Source organism: Narcine bancroftii, chromosome 5, assembly GCF_036971445.1.
Source record: "Narcine bancroftii isolate sNarBan1 chromosome 5, sNarBan1.hap1, whole genome shotgun sequence".
Classification (NCBI taxonomy): Eukaryota; Metazoa; Chordata; class Chondrichthyes; order Torpediniformes; family Narcinidae; genus Narcine; species Narcine bancroftii.
The window spans coordinates 69,423,656-69,444,230 of record NC_091473.1 but is presented as its reverse complement, the minus strand read 5'-3'; the positions used below and the strand labels follow the sequence as shown (position 1 = coordinate 69,444,230).

The 20,575-nt window shown below is 36.4% G+C and overlaps 1 protein-coding gene across 5 annotated transcripts in view; it reads left to right on the top strand.

Moving 5' to 3' along the window:
- Window positions 1-20,575, top strand: part of LOC138763499 (flavin-containing monooxygenase 5-like) — a 72,944-nt gene that overhangs the window by 30,935 nt on the left and 21,434 nt on the right. For all 5 annotated transcript variants that reach the window (XM_069937764.1, XM_069937763.1, XM_069937762.1 and 2 more), the window contains 2 exons: window positions 3,640-3,805; window positions 14,150-14,292. In XM_069937764.1, the coding sequence (XP_069793865.1) occupies window positions 3,640-3,805; window positions 14,150-14,292 (309 nt within the window). The remainder of the gene's footprint in view (window positions 1-3,639; window positions 3,806-14,149; window positions 14,293-20,575) is intronic.

Genomic DNA, 20,575 nt, shown 5'->3' with positions numbered 1-20,575 from the left:
AAAGTTAATGGTCTTTTGGAAACAGACTTAATGGTTCCTTTTAGCTGTTTAGTAAGGGGTAATAGAGATGCTGCAACATTCGGCAGGAATAGGCAATTAAAAAAATAATCATGCCTCTATTTTTTTAAACAAAGGTAATGGGTGTAGGAAATTCTCAAATTTCTCGCACTTCCAATTCATCGGACAAAATACCATGTTGCGTAACTCTATGTCCCAAAAATAAGATCAGCAGTGCCAAAAACACATTTACTGGGATTGACCACAGTGCCAAACTCATCAAGCCTCTGAAACAATGAGATAAGGTGGTGCTTGTGCTCGTCTTCATCTACGCTCGCAACCAGAATACCGTCGATGTAAACAAACACAAAATTGAGGCCAGCAAGTATGTGGCCCATAAACCGCTGGAATGTTTGAGCTGCATTCCGTAGACCGAATGGCATTTGCAGAAACTTAAACGTGCCGAAAGGTGCAATTACTGCTATCTTTGCGACATCAGAAGACTCAAATGGATTCTGATAGTAAGCACATACTAGATCTAATTTTGCAAATACATGTTTGCCGTGGAGGTCTGCTGAGAAGTCTTGTAAATTACTAATTTTGTATCAGTCAGGCATGGTAGAATTGTTCAGGACATGATAATCACCACAAGGCTCCAATCCCCAGGAGATTTTTTTGGATATATATGCAACGGTGACTGTTAGATCTGTAGACTACACTGAACTCTTGCATGTGGTCGATTTCCAATTTTGTGTTTTTTTTTTTTCCTCTCTCTCTTTTTTGAAGACTGACCTGTCCATGACACGGTGATTTTTCAAATCCACCAGCAATTAAAAATGTGACAAGAAATCCGCTCGCAAAAAGGAATTTGCCACAATTGCAAACGTGAAAACCCACCAACAAGGTTTCTTGAGACTGAAATCCAATGTGAGTGACATCTGGCCACATCTGGTCACATGTTTGACTATGAGAATCATTTGCTGCTGAAGGAGCACATGGTCATATTGGGCTGTCTGCATTGCTCACATTTTCAAGGGCGCCTATGTTTATGTTCTATAAATCATGGAAAGCATTTCCGTTGCCTTCTTTGTGCAGCGGCTATGAGATACCACACTGATAGTCTGTGATAATAACCCCGATTAAAGGCGATAATTGGAAGGTTAGCGATTTTTAGCCAATTATCACCTTTAATCAGGGTTAATACCACAGTCTGTGGGTGTGTTGTATCTCATAGCTGCAGCACAATAATCTGATTAAAGGTGATAATAGGCTAAAATCGCTAACCTTAAAGGAGGGTGCCACTGTCCTCCCCCACCCCCCAAAAAAACTAATTCCCAACGTGGCAGCTTCGGGGTCCATCCTGGCAGGTCGTGGCAACGGCTCAATACAGGAGCAGTGGCTGTCCTCATTTTCCAGCGCTGGCAGAGCAGTTCCAGCGGCGTGGGGGATTATGGGTAACAAAGGCAGCAATTTAGCCAGCCACTGCCATAAGTTCTGTTTTTACAAAATGCATAAGTAGGTTCTAACAGGGTGGTTGGGTGGTGCAATTTCAATGCTTGCCATAGGTGCGATGTTCTCTAGCTATGTAATCACTGAATATTTAGTGACCTGAGAAAGCTAGCATCATTTTGCATCAGAAACTCTCTCTCAGTGGTGGGGGGGGGGGGGGGGGGGGGGGCGGTTGCACTTGCGCCAACCAGCATTTTGTGCGCAGCTGCTGCACTCCCCCCCCCCCCCCTCACTGCGAATGCACCAGCTGGCTCTATTTAGGACTGCACATGCACCAGCCGCACAATTTAGGACCTGTTTAAAATAAATGTTACAGGCCCTGCAATATCTTAATCCAGCACTGCATGCGTGATATACTCCTGCATGTGGCTTTGCTTATGTCATCAGCAGTAAGTGGCATGGCTCCCGACGCAGGTTTGTACATGACTGTGACAATTTTCTCTTTCAGCGTGTCACCTGTGTACCTCAACAACTTCTACAGGTACACCACTGAAAGTAATCTGTCAGGTACAGTAACTGCTTGCCTGAAACCGTAAGATACTGCAGAGAGTTGTAAATGCAACTCAGACCATCTCACAAATCTCCTTCACCCTCCATTGTCTCCATCTACATTTCCCACTGCCTCAGAAAAGCAGCCAACATATGAAAAGGTTGATTCCACACTGGCCACATGCTCTTCACCTCATTGGGAAGAGGATTCACACACCATCAGATTTGAGGACAGTTTCTTTCCTGCTGCCCTCAGACTCTTGAATGAACCCCGCCCTAATACAATAACATTGCCTTTGTTCTGTTCTAATTTATCTCTCTGTGTTCTGGGCTTTTGCTGCTGGACTCTGTAAGGGTTTACTAGCTGCAATACTTGTAAAACAACCTCAGTGCATGTGACTAAAACTTTGAACTTCAGCACTCTTATCACTGATCAACTCTCCTTACTTTAGTTCATGCTTTTGTTTAAAGTGGTAAACATATTTTTGATACTGTGCTTGCTTACTTTACATTCAATGCCAATAGGTAAAAATGAATCCTGTCATTCAATTTGATTATCTCCAAGGTCTTGGTGGACAGTAGAAATTTCTTGCTTTTGTTTAAGTATCTTCCATTATAGAAAGGTGTTCCCAAAGTTCATGAATGCTGCATTTTTAAGCTGCTAATTGAGGTATCTGTATTGGTTGTTAAATTAAGGTAGTTACAAACTTTCATGTTCTTAGAACTGCAACACTTCAAGCAGAAGTAATCAGTTGAGAGTAAATTTCCAGGGCAATGGATCACCCAGATTCTGCATAGAGATATTGGGATATCTCAATGATCATTGTTGCAGGGGTCCCACGGAAGGTGAGGTTTCATGCTGGATTCTCAGCACACAGGTTCCCAGTAAAGCAGCACACTACAGCAGTTCATGTCAGGTTCCCCGCACAGCTCCCCCTCTTTACTCAATTCCTCTATTCACCAATCCTGATTATTTTGCATTCTGCAGAAACAGGAGATTCCGCACTGCTTTTGGCTTTGCTCACATTTCATGATGCATCTCAATGAGAGCCCAAACATCACTAAATTTTTGTGGGATAGAGAGGAGTCACTAAACAGTGCAAGGAAATGTGAAAAAGGTTTAGTAGCCCATTCTAAATATGGTTTAAGTAGACTTTGTCATCTCAAAATCAGGCTTATGTTGACTACAGCTTAATAAATCCAAGATTTTTCAAGAAGCTATAGGGCTGGGTGAAGGTCAAGGCATGATATTTGCATTTCTGAATATTGGAAAATCACTTGTAACATTAATAGCCTGTCGGTAAAGATGTCTGTTTCTGGCAGAAGCGAAATGGGGAAATAAATAGATTTGTTTTAAATGTAATGATTTCAGCTTTCTCATTAACTTTCAAAAATGTCCATTATCCAAAACAGAAAATGTGCTGTAAGAGGCAAATGCAAATAGCTGATCACTCCAAACAAAACACTGGTTCAAATAACAATACACTCCATAGGTCAAAAAATAATTTGAGAAAACTGGAATGTGGAAGTAATATTATTTAACTTAATGAAGTATATTGAAATTCCCATTTATCTGCATCTGGACCTCTCTACATTTAGTGAATTTGACAATGACTGTCTAACCATTTCCCTCTGTTCCTCCAGACCAATGTTTGCACCATTACAGAACGGACAGATTTCTCCTCCACTGGACAGTGGGATGTAGTGACAAGAGATATTGAGGGAAACCTGGAAACTTCAACTTTTGATGCGATAATGGTCTGTACTGGTCATCACTCCAGTCCTCATTTACCTCTAGATTCATTTCCTGGTGAGTAAAATTAGTACATTGTAGCTGACCGCTACAAAGAAACACACACACACAGTGTGGCAGGTTAAGCTCACTCTTTTATTAGGACTGGAAAGGCTGCTTTTATACTGTTCAAGTTCCTACCGTATTTTTTTGCTGATCCGCAGCCATATGAATAACAATAGCGGGCGGGAACGTCCATGCACATGAATGCCCTTCTTCCCCAGCCTGATTCTGTTGAGGTAGCTGGGCAGCTTGACCAATGCCATTTTAGAGTTGTTGGTCTGATGCTGCCCGATGTCCTGGGAGTCGCTTTAGCGATCTCTGTCCGCATCTGCTGCCGCACGATTTGCCGGCCCGATCTCCACAATTGTGGGCTGCCACAACATTTATCTATTAAAGCACAAGTTAAGGATATTAAGCTTGCTTTGTCCATAGCAAAATATAATGCATAGCGATAACCTGGAAGTCTGACTCCTCTCTTACTATCGGTAAGTGAATTACTGAAATGTATAGCTGTATTTCCATGGAAAAAGTTGCATATAATCTTAGAAACTGACACAACACCTTTTGTTAATATATGGTAGCCATACCTGATGTACACGAGAGCTCAGCTGTAGCCACACCCCGATAGAGTTATAGAGATCTACCATTAGATGGATTAATTAAAGTAATTTTATAAGGGGTTAGCTCCACAGCTTCTATGGACACTTAAGCCAAGCCTCTGTTTTTCTTTCTCCTTTTTTCCCCTCCTTGTGTCTTTCCCTTATTTATTTTTTGGGAGGGTGGGAATGGGAGGGAGAGAAGCACAACATGAATGTAGATTGCTGAGAAATATTGATATATTCTGTGACAGTCAGTGATGTTTTCTGTTTGTTTATTGATGTAAAATGTAAAATTAAATATTCAAAAAAAAGTTAAGGATATTAAGCTGAAAACAAAACTTTGCATGTGCAGTGTATAATTCTGCATGTGGCATATTGCAAATCATTAATTAGAAAGATGTCGAACGCGAATGAGGCGGTGCAAGGGCGTTGTTCGTTAACTTGGCGTAATAAATTTAAAAAAAAAAGAAAGATGTCCATTTGCAAAGTGCTTTATAAAGAAAATTCAGTTCTCCAATTACAAAATGCTTATTGGCAATTTGTTACAGCTTCACTGCTGCTAATTTGCTGTAGGTGATGTCACTCAAACAGCAACGTTGTATTGATCTGTTGTGACAATGGGTGAATTGAAGTTTATCTAGGTCCTTCCTGAGTCAGGAATTGATCTACTTTATAACGAACCTCTTGAAGCATCTCATCAATCTGAATGTGAATGACACTGCTGAGTACATGTGAGTTAACCCTCAAATTAGAGGGTTAAATCGCAGGAATCTCATGGTGGTGTGAAAGGAAATAACTGGAAAGGGCGAGTCAATTTCAACTGAGTTTTCAACTCTGTTCGGAGCAAAGTTGAAAGCCTGGCCAAGTTATCTCAGCCAATCGCCTTCTGACAGTGCGAAACAACAACCAGTCCTACCAGGTACAATTAGTGACTTTAGTGCCTGTGTGTTTGCATCAGTCTGGCAAGTAAATTTCATAGTCCCCCCCGCCCCGCTGCCTGACAGTCCTCCACCCCATTTCCTAAGCCCTACTCTGACAAGCCCCTGCTGTCATGTTACCAGGGGAGCGGGGCATGGGGAACTGGGTGGCGTGTGGGAGTGGGGCATGGGGGACCAGGTGGCATATGGGGGACTGGGGAAGGGTGAGTGGGTAGCATGTGGGAGTGTGAGGAGAGTGGGTTGGGAGCATGGCGGGGGATTCATTTCAACAATAAACATTTGGCAAATTAATCTGATTGTGGTTTTGTGTTTAAGAAGATTATAATATCTAAAGCTCTGACAGCTGTGAAATGTCACTATGCAGTCAGTTGGCTGTCAGAGGGCTGTATGTAATACGTCACTCATGGCATCACCACTGGAGGCAGGACCCCCTTAAAATTCCAAGTAGCAGAATTACCTGCAAATAATGGTGTCGTGTGAAACACTACCAGCAATTTTTACTGTTCCTTAGGCAGTTCGGCAGTGAGAAAAGGGCTATTGAGGCAGGTCACCTTGTTCATCTTGGCCACGAGTATAATGGATGTCCTTTTGAAGCACGTGGGGACTTCTGGCTTTTGTAGCGAGAGGTTGAAAATGTCATTAAAACTTCCAGCCAGCTGGTTTGCACGGGTTTTAAGGACGTGGCCAAGTACACCCACTGGACCAGATGCTTTTCAAGGATTCCCCCTCCTGAAGGTTCTGTTCACATCAGCCTCAGAAACAAATACCTTGCTAGATCCTGGGTTAAAAATTGACAAGTTTTCAGGGCAGTAAAACTAGGAAGTGAAGTCTTTCAAGGATCAGAATAGACACCAAAGAAAGAAGCTGAGAAGTGATACGGAGAGAGGGTAGAGCATTAAGAAAGCTTAATATTACATAAATATTGCAGCGAAATATAAGAGTCACGTGATGGAGTAGTGGCTGGTAGGGAAATACCAGCTCTCTCCAGAAAAGAAGAAATAAAGTGAAGAAAATACAAAGTTCAAGAAACACAAAACATAACAAATAAAAGGTAATGTTGTAGAGAAAAGAAAGAAAATGGCACCCAAGACGGAAAAAGTAAAAACAACAGGAAAAAAAGAAGAAAAGACGCAGGAAGAGAAAGGAGAAGGCCTTACCTGCATGAAGAAACAGGGAGCCATCGTGGAGAAGAGAGCCCGTTCTCCGAGGTTGGTGACAACCCTGCAGAGTCGCGACCCCCTGAACGCTGGACTGCAAAAATGGCTCTCTGAGTCAAACAAAAGTGTGCTTACTAAGGAGAAGGAGAACACTGACAGGAGGGGAGCTCAGCAGAGGAGCAGACAAACACAGCACGACCAGCTGAGGGATGCCCAACAGCAGGGCTCTCAGCTGGAAGAAGAGGAAAGCGACAGGAAAGGGAGTGAAAGGAAAGAAGAGCAGCAGCAGGAGGCCTAACAGATGAGTAGCCCAGAAGAAGAGGATCAACAGCAAGAAGCCAAGCAAGAAGAAGCCCAGCTAAGTGAGACAAGCAACTCATCAGGAAAGTCAGAAGAGACACAGATACAAGGAAGAGAAGAAGAAGGCAAAAACACAGGTACAGACACAGAAGAAGAGGAGGAAGAAGACCATGATCTGCACATAGAAATAGAAGGTAAAACAGATGGACAGAATATAGATAAAGTTTTTTTTTAAGAACAAATGAGAGAATTAAAAGAATGGTTGACATAAGAATTTAGTGAAATTAAAAGAAAAATGAAAAGTACAGAAGATAACGTGATGTAGATTAGAGCTGGTCATGACAGAAATAGGGAAAAGATTAGAAAATGTGGAAGAACGAGAAACGGCTGTAGAAATGGAAGTGAATGATTTAAGAAGAAAATTGGAAGAAAGTGATAAAAAAAGTTAAAGAGTCACAAGAGTTGTTAGCTCAGAAAATTGATATGTTGGAAAATTATAGTCGGCGAAACATCATAAGGATAGTGGGCCTAAAGGAAGATGAAGAAGGTACAGATATGAAGGAATTTATAAAAGAATGGATCCCAAAGGTCCTGGGAATGCCAGAAATACAGGAAGGAATGGAAATAGAAAGGGCACACAGAACACTAGCTCTGAAACCACAGACACATCAAAAACCAAGATCCATTTTAGTAAAATTTTTGAGATATACAACTAGAGAAAATATACTGGAGCGGGCAAGGAATAAAATCAGAGAAGACAATAAACAATTGGAATACAAGGGTCAAAAAATATTTTTTTACCCAGACTTAAGTTTTGAACTCTTAAAGAAGAGGAAGGAGTTTAATACTGCAAAATCAATCCTATGGGGAAAAAAAAGGTTATAAATTTATGTTAAGACATCCAGCTGCGCTTAAAATATTTATCCCTGGGGTGCAAAACAGACTTTTCTCAAATCCGGAGGAAGCACAAGAATTTGCAGAATGCCTGCAGGACAGAAGAAGAGATGAAGAGTTGTAACAAGAATGAAGAACGGTGATAAAATATATATAAAGATGTAAAAATAATGTATATGTAAGAACTAAACAAAGGAAAGAGAAGGGAAGAAAGGAAATAAGGGGGGAAAAAAGAGGGTGAACTTTGTTATATGTGTAAAAAAAAAAGTTTTTTCTGGGGGGGTGGTTGTGTGGGAGAGAATAACCATCACTGCTAAATCAGTTGACGCATGCGAGCGGATTCGCAATCCAAATGGAGAGGGGAGTTGTGGTTGCCCGGCAAGGGATAAGGCGCAATTCAGAGAGGTGGGGGGGGGGGACATTTGGGGCTAAGGGAATATTGGATGTGGGAGTTGTTGAAGTATTTTATGTTTTAAATGTGTTGTCATACATTGAGTTTAGAAAGGGAAAACTGAGAGATGAAAATGGGGAAAAGGGGGATGGTGGTGGTGAGGAAGTGGAAATTAGGTGTAAACAGGATATGAGATGGCCATGTTGAATTATATGACTATAAATATTAATGGAATACATAACTAAATTAAACAGAAGAGGCTATTAAATTTACTGAAGAAAGAAAAAATAGACATAGCATTTGTACAGGAAATACATCTAACTGAAGTGGAATGTAATAAATTAAAGAGAGACTGGGAAGGGCACATAGCGGCAGCATCATATAATTCAAAAGCTATATTAATATAGCTATATTAATTAATAAAAATGTACCAATCAAAATAGAGGAGGAAATAATAGATCCAGCAGGGAGGTATGTAATGATAAAGTGTCAGATATATTCAGAATTTTGGAATTTGCTCAATATATTATGCACCTAATGAAGCGGATCAAAAGTTTATGCATGATATTTTTTTGAAGATTGTAGATACACAAAGGAATATATTGAGGGGATTTTAACCTTAATTTGTATCCAATGTTGGATAAAACTGGACAAAAGACTAGCAAAAAGAATAAAGTGGCCAAATTTATGGTTAAATCAATGCAGGAAATGAAACTTAAGGATATATGGAGGAGGCAGCACCCAAGAGAGAAGGAATACTCATATTATTTGAGTAGGCATAAAACATACTCAAGGATTTATATGTTTTTGTTGTCAGCCCATATTCAAGGGAGAGTTAGAAAAACTGAATATAAAGCTAGATTGCTATCTGATCATTCAATTCTGTTATTAGCAATAGAACTGGAGGACATCTCACCAAGAACATATAGATGGAGGTTAAACTCCATGCTACTTAAAAGGCAGGAATTTAGAGAGTTTATTGAACGCCAAATTAAAACGTACTTTGATATAAATACAGAATCAGTGAAAGACAATTTTATATTATGGGATGCAATGAAAGCTTTCATTAGAGGGCAGATAATAAGTTATGTAACTAAGATGAAAAAGGACTACAATCGGGAAATAGAACAGTTGGAAAGGGAGATAGTAAGTACAGAAAAGGAACTAGCAACAAGGGATGATATAACAAAAAGAAGAGAATTGGCGGACAAAAAAATAAAACACGAAACATTACAAACGTATAAGATGGAGAAGAACATAATGAAAATAAAGGAAAAGTATTATGAACTAGGAGAAAAAACACACAAAATATTAGCCTGGCAACTTAAAACAGAACAAGCTATAAGAACTGTATTGGCATCAAGGAAAAAGGACAAACAAATTACATATAATCCAATGGAGATTAATGAGAACTTTAAGGAATTTTCTGAACAATTATACCAAACTGAGAACGAGGGGAAAGATGATAAAATAGAAGAGTTTTTAGCTAAAATTGAACTGCCAAAATTGCAAGAAGAGGAAGAAAACAAACTGTTAAAACCACTTGAAATAGAGGAAGTACAGGATATATTAAAAAAAGCTGCTGAACAATAAAATGCCTGGAAAGGATGGATTCCCAATAGAATTCTATAAAACATTTAAAGAGTCATTAATTCCTCCTCTCCTGGAAGTAATGAACCAGATAGAAGAAACACAAAATTTGACAGAATCATGTAAGACAGCAATAATTACAGTAATACCAAAGACAGGGAAGGATCCACTAACACTAGCATCATATAGACCAATATCTCTACTTAATTCAGATTATAAGATAATAGCAAAATTAATAGCAAACAGATTGGCCAGCTGTATACCAAAAATAGTAAAACAAGATCAAACTAGATTTATTAAGAAAAGACGAACAGCAGATAATGTCTGTAAATTTGTTAATTTAATTCATGCAGTTCAAGAAAATAAGATGCCAACAGTGGCTGTTGCTTTAGATGCAGAAAAAGCCTTTGACAGGGAAGAATGGAATTATTTATTCAAAGTATTACAAAGGTTCAACCTACCAGAAAAATATATTAATTGGATTAAAACATTATATAATGGACCATTGGTGAAGGTAACAGTAAATGGATAAGTATCGAACCAATTTAAATTAAGTAGGTCATCTAGGCAGGGATGTCCATTACCTCCCTCATTGTTCACTTTAGCAATAGAACCATTGGCAGAACTGATAAGAACAGAAAATAAAATAAAAGGGATAAAAATAAAGGAGGAGTATAAAATCAGTTTATTTGCAAATGACATCGTAGTATACTTAACAGAACCAGAAATATCAATAAAAGAACTACATAAGAAATTGAAGGAGTATGGAGAAATATCAGGGTACAAGAGCAACACAAATAAAAGTGAAATGATGCCAATGAGTAATGCGGATTATACAGAATTTTAAAAAAGAATCATCATTTAAATGGCAAACACAAGCAATCCGATACCTATGTATTAGGTTAGATAATAATTTAAGCCACTTGTACAAATTAAATTATCAGCCACGAATAAAGAAATTGCGGGAAGACTTAGAACATTGGAAAGAATTACTGCTAATGTTGATAGGGAGGGTAAATTGCATTAAATTTCAATCATTACCAATTCCCTTAACAGAGAAATTCTTTAACAAACTAAAGAGAATAATAAGGAAATTTTTATGGAAAGGGAGGAAACAGAGGATAGCATTAGATAAATTAACAGAGAGGTACAACCAAGGTGGTTTGCAGTTACCAAACTTTAAAAATTATTATAGAGCAGCACAATTAAGGTATTTATCAGATTTTTATCAGACAAGGGAAAAACCAGATTGGACTAAGTTAGAGCTAGATAAAATAGGGGAGAAGGTACCAGAACATATACTTTATAAGTGGGATAAAAAGCTGGTACGATATAAAAGCTCACCAGTATTGCATCATTTACTCAATATGTGGAAGAAGATTCACTTAGAAAGGAAAAAACAAATTACCAAATACCAAAATTATTATTGACGCAAAATCAGTTAATCCCTTTTACAATAGATAACCTTTCCTTTAGAGAATGAGAGAGAAAAGGAATTAAAAGAATAGAAAATTGTTTTTTGGGAAATAATTTATTAATATTTGAAAAATTGAAGTATAAATATAAAATAACTCATGGTACAATGTTTGCATACCATCAACTGAAAGCTTACTTAAAGTATAAATTGGGAAACAGACTGAGATTACCAGAAGGAAGCAGCTTTAAATATGTGATTACAGACACAATGAAAATTAAAAGATTTATAACGAACATGTACATCAAGCTGCAAGAGAAGGAAAATGATGAAATAAGCTGTAAACACAAACAAAAGTAGGAAAAGGATTTAAACATAAAGATAAAAAATGAAACATGGGAAAAGTTATGTTCTGGAACTATGAAGAATATAATAAACAAGGTTACACATGATACAGTATAATTGGTTACATAGGTTATATATCATGCCCCAAAAGTTAAAAAATGGGATCCAACAATATCAAACAGATGTTTTTGCTGTAAGAAGGAAATGGGAACAGTACATGCAATTTGGGCATGTGAGAAAGTGGAAAAGTTTTGGGAAGATCTAAATCAGATATTAAATAAAATCACAAAAAGCAACATACCAAAAAATCCAGAGATCTTTCTTCTAAATAATATAAGAAGTAAGGAATTAGGCCTCAAACTGGATGAAGCACAAAAAAGATTTATTAAAATGATAGCCTTAGCTGTAGCAAAAAATGTATAATGTCAACTTGGAAATCAGAAGAGACCCTGAGAACGCTGCAATGGTACATGGAAATGAATAAATGTATTCCATTGGAAAAAAATAACATATAATTTAAAAAATAAAGTCACATTATTTGAACAAATTTGGGAACCGTACATGGAACATAACAGAGAGGGCTTGCCTCAGACCTCCACCCCCTAAAATGATAAGAAGACAAAATGACTTGATCCAGTGTGTAAAAGCAGATGACACATTTTTTTTGTTTATTTTTCATTGTGTGATGACATTGTTTAATGGTTTTATTGTATTGTATATGTTGCATGTTTATTGGTTTTGGAAAGGGATCGGAAGGGGGGAGGGAAGGTAGGGGAAAAAAAGGGGAGAAAATGCCACTGTGTATATTTAAGAGGGAAATGTTTGTATGTATTTTGGTTGATATGGTTCACAGTGTGAAAAATAAAAAAACATTTAAAAAAAATATTGCAGCGAAATACTGTATTACGTATGGAAATTTATATCAAAAATATTAGATATCAAAAATAATAAATAATTTCAAAATTTATTGTCAAAATCATACCACAAATAATGATCAGTGTGGCTGTTGACGGCTTTAAAAAAAAATTCTAATATGCTGTGTCTACGATGAGTGTGATATTGGAAAATAATTTAGAAAGAAAATAGTGAAAGTTAAATATGAAATTCTGCAGGCAACGTGGTTGAAGTAAAAACATAATGCTGGGTCAAATAGTGAAATATTAAAGTACATAGAAGTGCTATAGAAATTCTGCATGTCATGCAGCATCCATAGAAAGTAAAAGGCAGTTGACATTTCAGGTCTGGGCCTGTCTTCAGGATTGCTGAAAATCAGACAGACTCCTGAATAAAAAGTGGGGATGGCTGGCGTGAGGGAGGGGGGAAGAAGGGGAAGGAACGCAGGCTATGGGTAAGAGATAATGGATGGAAGCGGGTGGGTGGGTGGAAGTGAACGAAGCAGAGAAGTGATAGGGAGAAAGGGCTAAGAAAGTGAACTAAATATTACAGTGAAATGTTGCATTTGCCAAAAAAAACTGAGGGCAATATCAATGCAAATCACTAAATATTTTCACCAGGAGCAAGCTATGTGTATATTCCATATATTTTAAAAAATTGATGTTTTCTGTTTACTTTTCCCGTTTGACTGCCCAGAAAGTTGTAGCAATTAGAGGTGGTAATCTGCAGATATGTTTTGCCAACAGCTCATGAATATGGTTTGTATTATCTGCAAGTGAATAGTCATTGAGCATGGAAAATTTCAGCAATTCATGAAGATGTATGTGTAGAAATAGGGAGGAATTGAAGACTTCTATAACAATTGCATGTTTTGCTGAGTTTAGCCTGAGTGCTGCTGTTTCCCTTTCCCGCTTCTCCACCCCTACCTCCAAGAGGTCCTATACTTTTATTTGTAAATTTTATGGCATCCCTGGGTACTCATAATTATGATCCAAATTCAATTTAAAAAATGGCTTTCATTGATCAAGCTTTGACTTCAGAAATATACACCTTAATAATGTGGGAAGAATGAATTAAACAACAGCTTTATTGTGTCCATTATCCTTTGACTTGAATTAAATTAAATTATACAAGAAATCAGAGACCAGATATATGGTGATATGGTGACAGATTTGATTTTAAACAGAGATGTGAATAAAAAAACATCAAAAGAATGTTTCTTAAATCTGGTATAATTTAAACTTGAACTTTGTTTTACAGCTGTAGTGGGAAAGAAGAGATATGAAATTAAAGCCTGGCAGAAAGATTTCACATAAAATTAAAATTCATAACAGAATGAAAATACAATTAACAGAAATAGTGAGGAGATTCAAAGGAATGTATAGATAAAATATTAACTCTCAACTTCAAGTTTAACAGCAAAAGTTTTAAAATTTGGTGAACATTTTTAATAGGTGGCTATTGTAAGAAAAGAGATATTTCACGTGTTTCATCTGTAAGGCGATAGAAAGGTGAAAGAAGAAAGACAATAATTCTGAATGGAATTGGGAAAAGATGGTCAAGTCCCCAGGTTCAATCTGCAGTTATGATATTGAAGCTGATCGGTTGCAGAGTTGTTGCACGAATTTATGAAAATTAAAAATATGAAGCATCTGGTTTTTCAGGCGTTCAGAGATAATGGATAAATAACCACTGTCTATGATTAAATTTTGATTCTACAACTATTTCATGCATGGGGCATAATGTGAAATTTATTTAGTCTGTATTAATTACAGAATCATATATTCAACAAGCAAAATGCTCTTGGCTTTGTCTTTCTTGATTTTTTTTCCCCCAGGTATAGAAATTTTCAAGGGTCAATACATGCACAGTAAGGATTATAAACAACCCATGGTATTTGAAGGGAAAAGAGTGGTAATAATTGGAATTGGAAACAGTGGGGGTGACCTTGCAGTTGAAATTAGCCGACATGCGAAACAGGTGAGGAACAACACAGACAAGAAAATACAAATCAACTGAGTGTGTAAACTGTGTTAAGTACTGTGTGTATAAAACAAACTGCCACCCTTCTGTATTTGTCTGGCAACTTGTGTTGCTCCCAGCCTGATATGTAATAAGCTGTTAGAAACGCATCTTTTCTCCACCATATGATGCACCCATTCAAGTGACACAAAGCTGTATCAGAAACTATTGCATCCCTAATATGAAAACAGAGACCAATAAATGATTAAATAGAGATACTAGAGAGACCATCACTTGATTGGACATATTCATCATGTGATGAGGCAATGGTTAATCCATCTCATCGTTCCATCCATATGTATCTTTTTACACTGTTGTTCATTCAAATCCAGTCTCAAATTTAAGATGATTTGTGAGGTAGCATTTTCAGCATCTTGCAAGAGATGTTTCTACATTTCTTAACATTCATTGGAGGAAGTGTAACACTTCTCTCCTCATGTGCCTCGCTAGACATCTTCACTCCCCCATTAATTCCTTTAAAAGTCCTAATAAACCTAAATTAGATCACTGTCATAACTTTGAATAAATGGCCAAGTTTTTAATCTCTTTACAATTCAATCCATAGAACCCTGTGACTTTCTAGTGGAAACTGGAGTACATTTCTCAGACCATTTAACTCTTTCTCAGATGATATTCATGATTAGTGTTATGGGCCCAGAGGACCCCAAACCCCAGCAGCAATAGATATTCACCAAGACAAATGGTTACTTAAACAAAAGTTGCTTTTAATTAAAACATGAAAACAGAATCACACTTTAACTTATTACTATTAACTTAACTAACCTAACTTAACCCCCTTCTAATTCTAAGCACAATGTATGTAATGTGTATGTAAGTTCAGAAAAGTTCTTTGATTCACAGTCCAATCTAATTTCTCATTCCTCCAAGTTCACTGATTGCAGGCAATTCTTATACTGTGCACAGAATTTAACATTCTTGAAGCTCACTAGGCTTTAGTGCTTGAAGGGTAAATGGTTACCGCTCAGAAAGGTTCTTGTAGGTTTTCAGAGAAAGATTTGTTGTTCCTGGACACAAACTGATCCCTTTTAATTAGCCACATCAGTGTCTTGCTGAAGAAACCCGTCCCATCAGTGTTTTCCAGATGATAACCTCTTTCTTTCGGGTCACCACAGAGTTCCTTTTAGTTTCCCTTATTTCAAGTGAAATATTAGTGAAATCCTCTCCTCTTGTATGGACCTCAAGGGCTTTGATCAGGCTAAACTAGGCACTCACAACCAGTCTTCAAAATGAGGTTTTTCCACAAACTTTCCAACTTGTCCTTTTCCAGTCCCAGCTGCTGCTGCTGACTGTAAAACTGCAGAACTGATCTTTCTCTCTCTCTCTCTCTCTCTCTCTCTCTCTCTCTCTCTCTTTCTCTCTCACAGAGCAAAGCCTGTTTTACTCTCTATCTCTGCTTGCAAAAACCACATGACCCTTTTAGAACAGCAAACAGCACTCCCAGACAGCCTTTGGCTCCGAACCTACTCCTCCAAGTTCTTTCATCTGTTGCTTTTCAAAACAACAATCCATTAATGAAGTCCCTTGGGCACTCTTCAAAGTTTTTGCCAAGGTTCTTGGAGCCAGCCTGTCTACCTTGAGCAGAGCTCCAATATTTTAAATGAAATCTGTTTTGAAATGTTTGTATGTGACCTACACTTTAAAAAAAGCCTGCCACACTTTATCTCCCAAAACCATATCTGTATATAATAAAAACATAATATAATCTGTCACAGTATCTGTGTGTGACCTAACTAAAAACCCCACAATCTATCTCCTTTAAAACATATCTATTTACAATATAAAATATAACATAATCTGTCACACCAGTATCTTTGCACATCATGTCCACCACAACCACCTGTCACCTATCTGTAGACAGCTGCTGCTATCTGCTGTCCTACTCCCACTGCAATTGCGCCCAATAAAATACTCATATCTTCCCAAAATTATTCCACTTTTTAAAATTGTCGAACTGCATGGAAAAAAGTTCCTACTTTTTTACATCTAAAACATTGGTCAGAGTAATTTGAATTAATTCCATGTAATTTCTATGGAGTATAATATAATTGATGTAAAAAAATTAAATTGTGTATCTAACATTAATTGTATTGGTTATACTTTCATAACATAATTTTGACCATAATTATTCTTGAATTTGTATATTTAAATCTCTTTCCCATCTCAATTTAGATTTAAATAGATCCTTTTTCTGCATAGTCTCTTGCAAATTTTATATACATATTTTAATAAATATTTTGATAAATATATCCATTATTAAATATTCAAATTGACTTTGTTCAGATAATCTAAAATTAATCTCTATTATCTTAGCTGATAATAAGAGAAAATAGTACTATTTGGTATATTATGCTTATGTTTCAATTGGTCAAAAGTCAAAAAAAGGAACGCAAAAAAACAATCCTTTATCCTTTTTAATTCCATAATTGAATCAAATGTCAAAATAAACATTTTTAACCGTAAAAGGAATGAAGGGATTTTGCTTTAATAACATTCTAGCCAACTGATGATTCTTCATTCTTTCTACATGTATTCCAATCCATACTTTAAGTATACGTTTCAAAACTGGTGTACCTATTTGCCCTCTCAACAATTCTTCATGCTATTTATACAAAATATGCTCAGAATTATTTTGTCCTATTTTACACTTTTCAATTTATACCCAGCTGTCTTTTCATCAGTCTGATAACAAGAGGAGAAGCATCTAAGTTGAGCTGCTTTATAGTAATTTTGAAGAATAGGTAATTGTAGTCTCCCTGGTCATAGTTCCATGTTAATTTTTCCGATGCCATACTAGGCATTTTGTCTCGGCAAATAAATCTTCTTACACTTTTACTTAAATCTTGAAAAAACACTGTTGGAACAAAAATTGATAATGATTGAAAAAGGTATCATATACTAGGAAAAATATCAATCTTCACACAATTTATCCTTCCTATTAAAGATATTGGCAAATCCTTCCATCTTATTAAATCTTCTTTAATTTTCTTCAATGGTGTTATATAATTTAATTTAAATAAATTATTTAAATTCTTATCAATGTTAATTCCTATATATTTAACCACCTCCTTCTGCCATTTAAACTTTGTCATTTTCTTAACTTGAGTGTAATCTATCTCAGTCATTGGAATCACTTCACTTTAATTAATATTTACTTATAAAGTAACCCATACCAATGAATGTTGAGCAGCGCTTTCATCCCTAACGTCGAAGTACTCGAGATGGCAGAGGTCGACAGCATCGAGTCCACGCTGCTGAAGATCCAGCTGCGCTGGGTGGGTCACGTCTCCAGAATGGAGGACCATCGCCTTCCCAAGATCGTGTTATATGGCGAGCTCTCCACTGGCCACCGTGACAGAGGTGCACCAAAGAAAAGGTACAAGGACTGCCTAAAGAAATCTCTTGGTGCCTGCCACATTGACCACCGCCAGTGGGCTGATATCGCCTCAAACCGTGCATCTTGGCGCCTCACAGTTTGGCGGGCAGCAACCTCCTTTGAAGAAGACCGCAGAGCCCACCTCACTGACAAAAGGCAAAGGAGGAAAAACCCAACACCCAACCCCAACCAACCAATTTTCCCCTGCAACCGCTGCAACCGTGTCTGCCTGTCCCGCATCGGACTTGTCAGCCACAAACGAGCCTGCAGCTGACGTGGACATTTACCCCCTCCATAAATCTTCGTCCGCGAAGCCAAGCCAAAGAAAAAACCCATACCTGCCAATCAAATATTTACTTTTTTTTAATGAACTTTCAGGGTTTGTGAGATATAATACATCATCTGCAAAAAGACTAATTTTATGTTCTTTATCATTTTTCTTAAAACCCTCAATCTCATTATCTCTTCTAATCACCTCCGCTAAAGGTTCTATAGCCAATGCAAATAAAAAAGGTGATAATGGACAACCTTATCTAGATGTTCTTGCCAATAAAAAATATTTCGATCTTTGTCTATTTGTAACTACTTTAGCCTTTGGACAATTATATAATGCTCTTGTCCAGTTTATAAACTTTATTGGAATTCCAAAATCCTTCAATACTTTAAATAAATAGTCCCATTCTAATCTGTCAAATGCTTCTTTTCTTCATCTAAAGCCAAAGCTACTGATTGTATTTTTCTTTTCTGTGCCATATTTAACAAACTTAAAAAATCTAACAATATTGTCAGCTGATCGTCTATTCTTGATTAAAAACCTGTTTGGTCCATATTAATCAATTTGAGTAAAAATTTAGCTAATATATTAGCTATTAATTTAGACAAAAGTTTATAATCTGCATTCAATAATGATACTGGTCTACATGAAGATGGAAGCAAAGGATCCTTCCCTTTTTTTGGAATAACTGTTATTAATGCAGTTTTAAACGACTCTGGTTAATCACAAAGATCTTCCATTTGATCTGAAAATCCCATAAATATAGGAATCAATAACTCTTTAAATTCTTTATAAAACTCTAGAGAGAAACAATCTTATTATTTGGTAAAGATATCAATATGTCATATATTTTTGTAACTGTAAAAGGATTTGTTAATTCAGTCTTCTATATTTAATTGTGGCAAAATAATTTGTCTATTATATTTCCATCCTTAAAAGATTCCATTTGGTATAATTTCTTATAAAATTTCATAAAACATCATTAATGCCGTGTTTTATAAGTAAGATGACCTGAATCTTTTATAGCTAATATTGTTCTTGATAATTATTCAGTCTTCAATTGCCATGTTAGAACTTTATGCGTTCTATCTCCCAAATCATAATATTTTTGTGGGTTCGCCTTGTATCTCTCTCCACTCTATATGTTTGTATTGTATTAAATTTCAATTTTTTTAAATCCACTATTCTTCTTTTCTCATCATTTACTTGATTTTGTAATTCTTTTTCCATCTTTATTATTTCATTTTCAAAATGATTAACTTCAGACATGTATTCTTTTTTAACCATGGCTGTATAACTTCATATCTGTCTTCTTAAATAAACCTACAAAATTATTGGTTACAGAATGTTTGTTAATGTCTAAAAAAAATTTATCTGTTGTCTTATGAATTAACAAAAATCTTGCCTTTTTAATAATGCAGTATTAAACCTCCATCTATAACTTGTATTTTGCTCTTTCTCCAATAAAATTGACATAACCATAGGTAAGTGATCAGACAATATTCTTGCTTGATATTCAATATATTGAATTCTTGCTTGTAGCTGAGAGGAGATTAAAAGTATATCTATAAGTGAATATGTCTTACGTCAAAAGGAATAAAATGAATAATCTCTAATATCAGGGTGCATTTTCCTCCAACTATCAACAACTTTCATTTAATTCATAAAATTCTTCACAGTTTTAACTACCTTGTTTTTAAACATAATTCCACCTGATCTGTCCAACTTTGAATCAAAAGTAAAATTAAAGTTTCGTCCCATAATTATTTTCCCCTTTGCATTAGCTAATTGCATAAACACATTTTGTATAAATTTTCCATCATCTATATTCGGTGCATATATATTCATCAAAGTCCAATATTCAGAATAAATTTTACAATTTACCATCACATATCTCCCCACTTTATCAATAATTACATCCAATATTTTAATTGGTAAATTTTTATTTATTAATATCGCTACCCCTCTAGCTTTAGAATTAAATGAAGAAGACAATGCCCTTCCTACCCACTCTCTTTAATTTCCCATGTTCTATTTGCATTAAATGAGTTTCTTGTAAAAAAAAAGCCAGATCTACCTTAGTTTTTTTTCGTGTAGTTTAATAACCTTTTTCTCCTTATCAGATTCTGAATTCTATTAATATTAATACTAATAAAAGACAATTTTCCCACCATTAGACACCAAAATTAAAGCATATATCCATCTAGTGTCCCCCTCCCTCCTCCCCACTCACCCCAACCCACCCTACATAATATACTACATATATAAACAGTCCAGGCTTAAAACAAGGAAAGAAAAGATAGAGAAAAGAAAAGAGAAGAAAAACCCCAGAGATGCGAGATGTTAAAGCATCTACTCTCCTGATCTATGCGGGATGGAAAAAGAATCACATTAGTGCCCATGACTCTGCAGTGGTCAGCATCATGTTCCCCACTAACTCACTCGAAATACCATACCATCCCTTACAATAATTTTCTCAATAGACCTTGTGATCCATTAATCTTATCAAATGCAATAGATCACGCACATTATAAATTAAACCTTCCTCCCCCTTTATGCTCTGTCAAAACAGA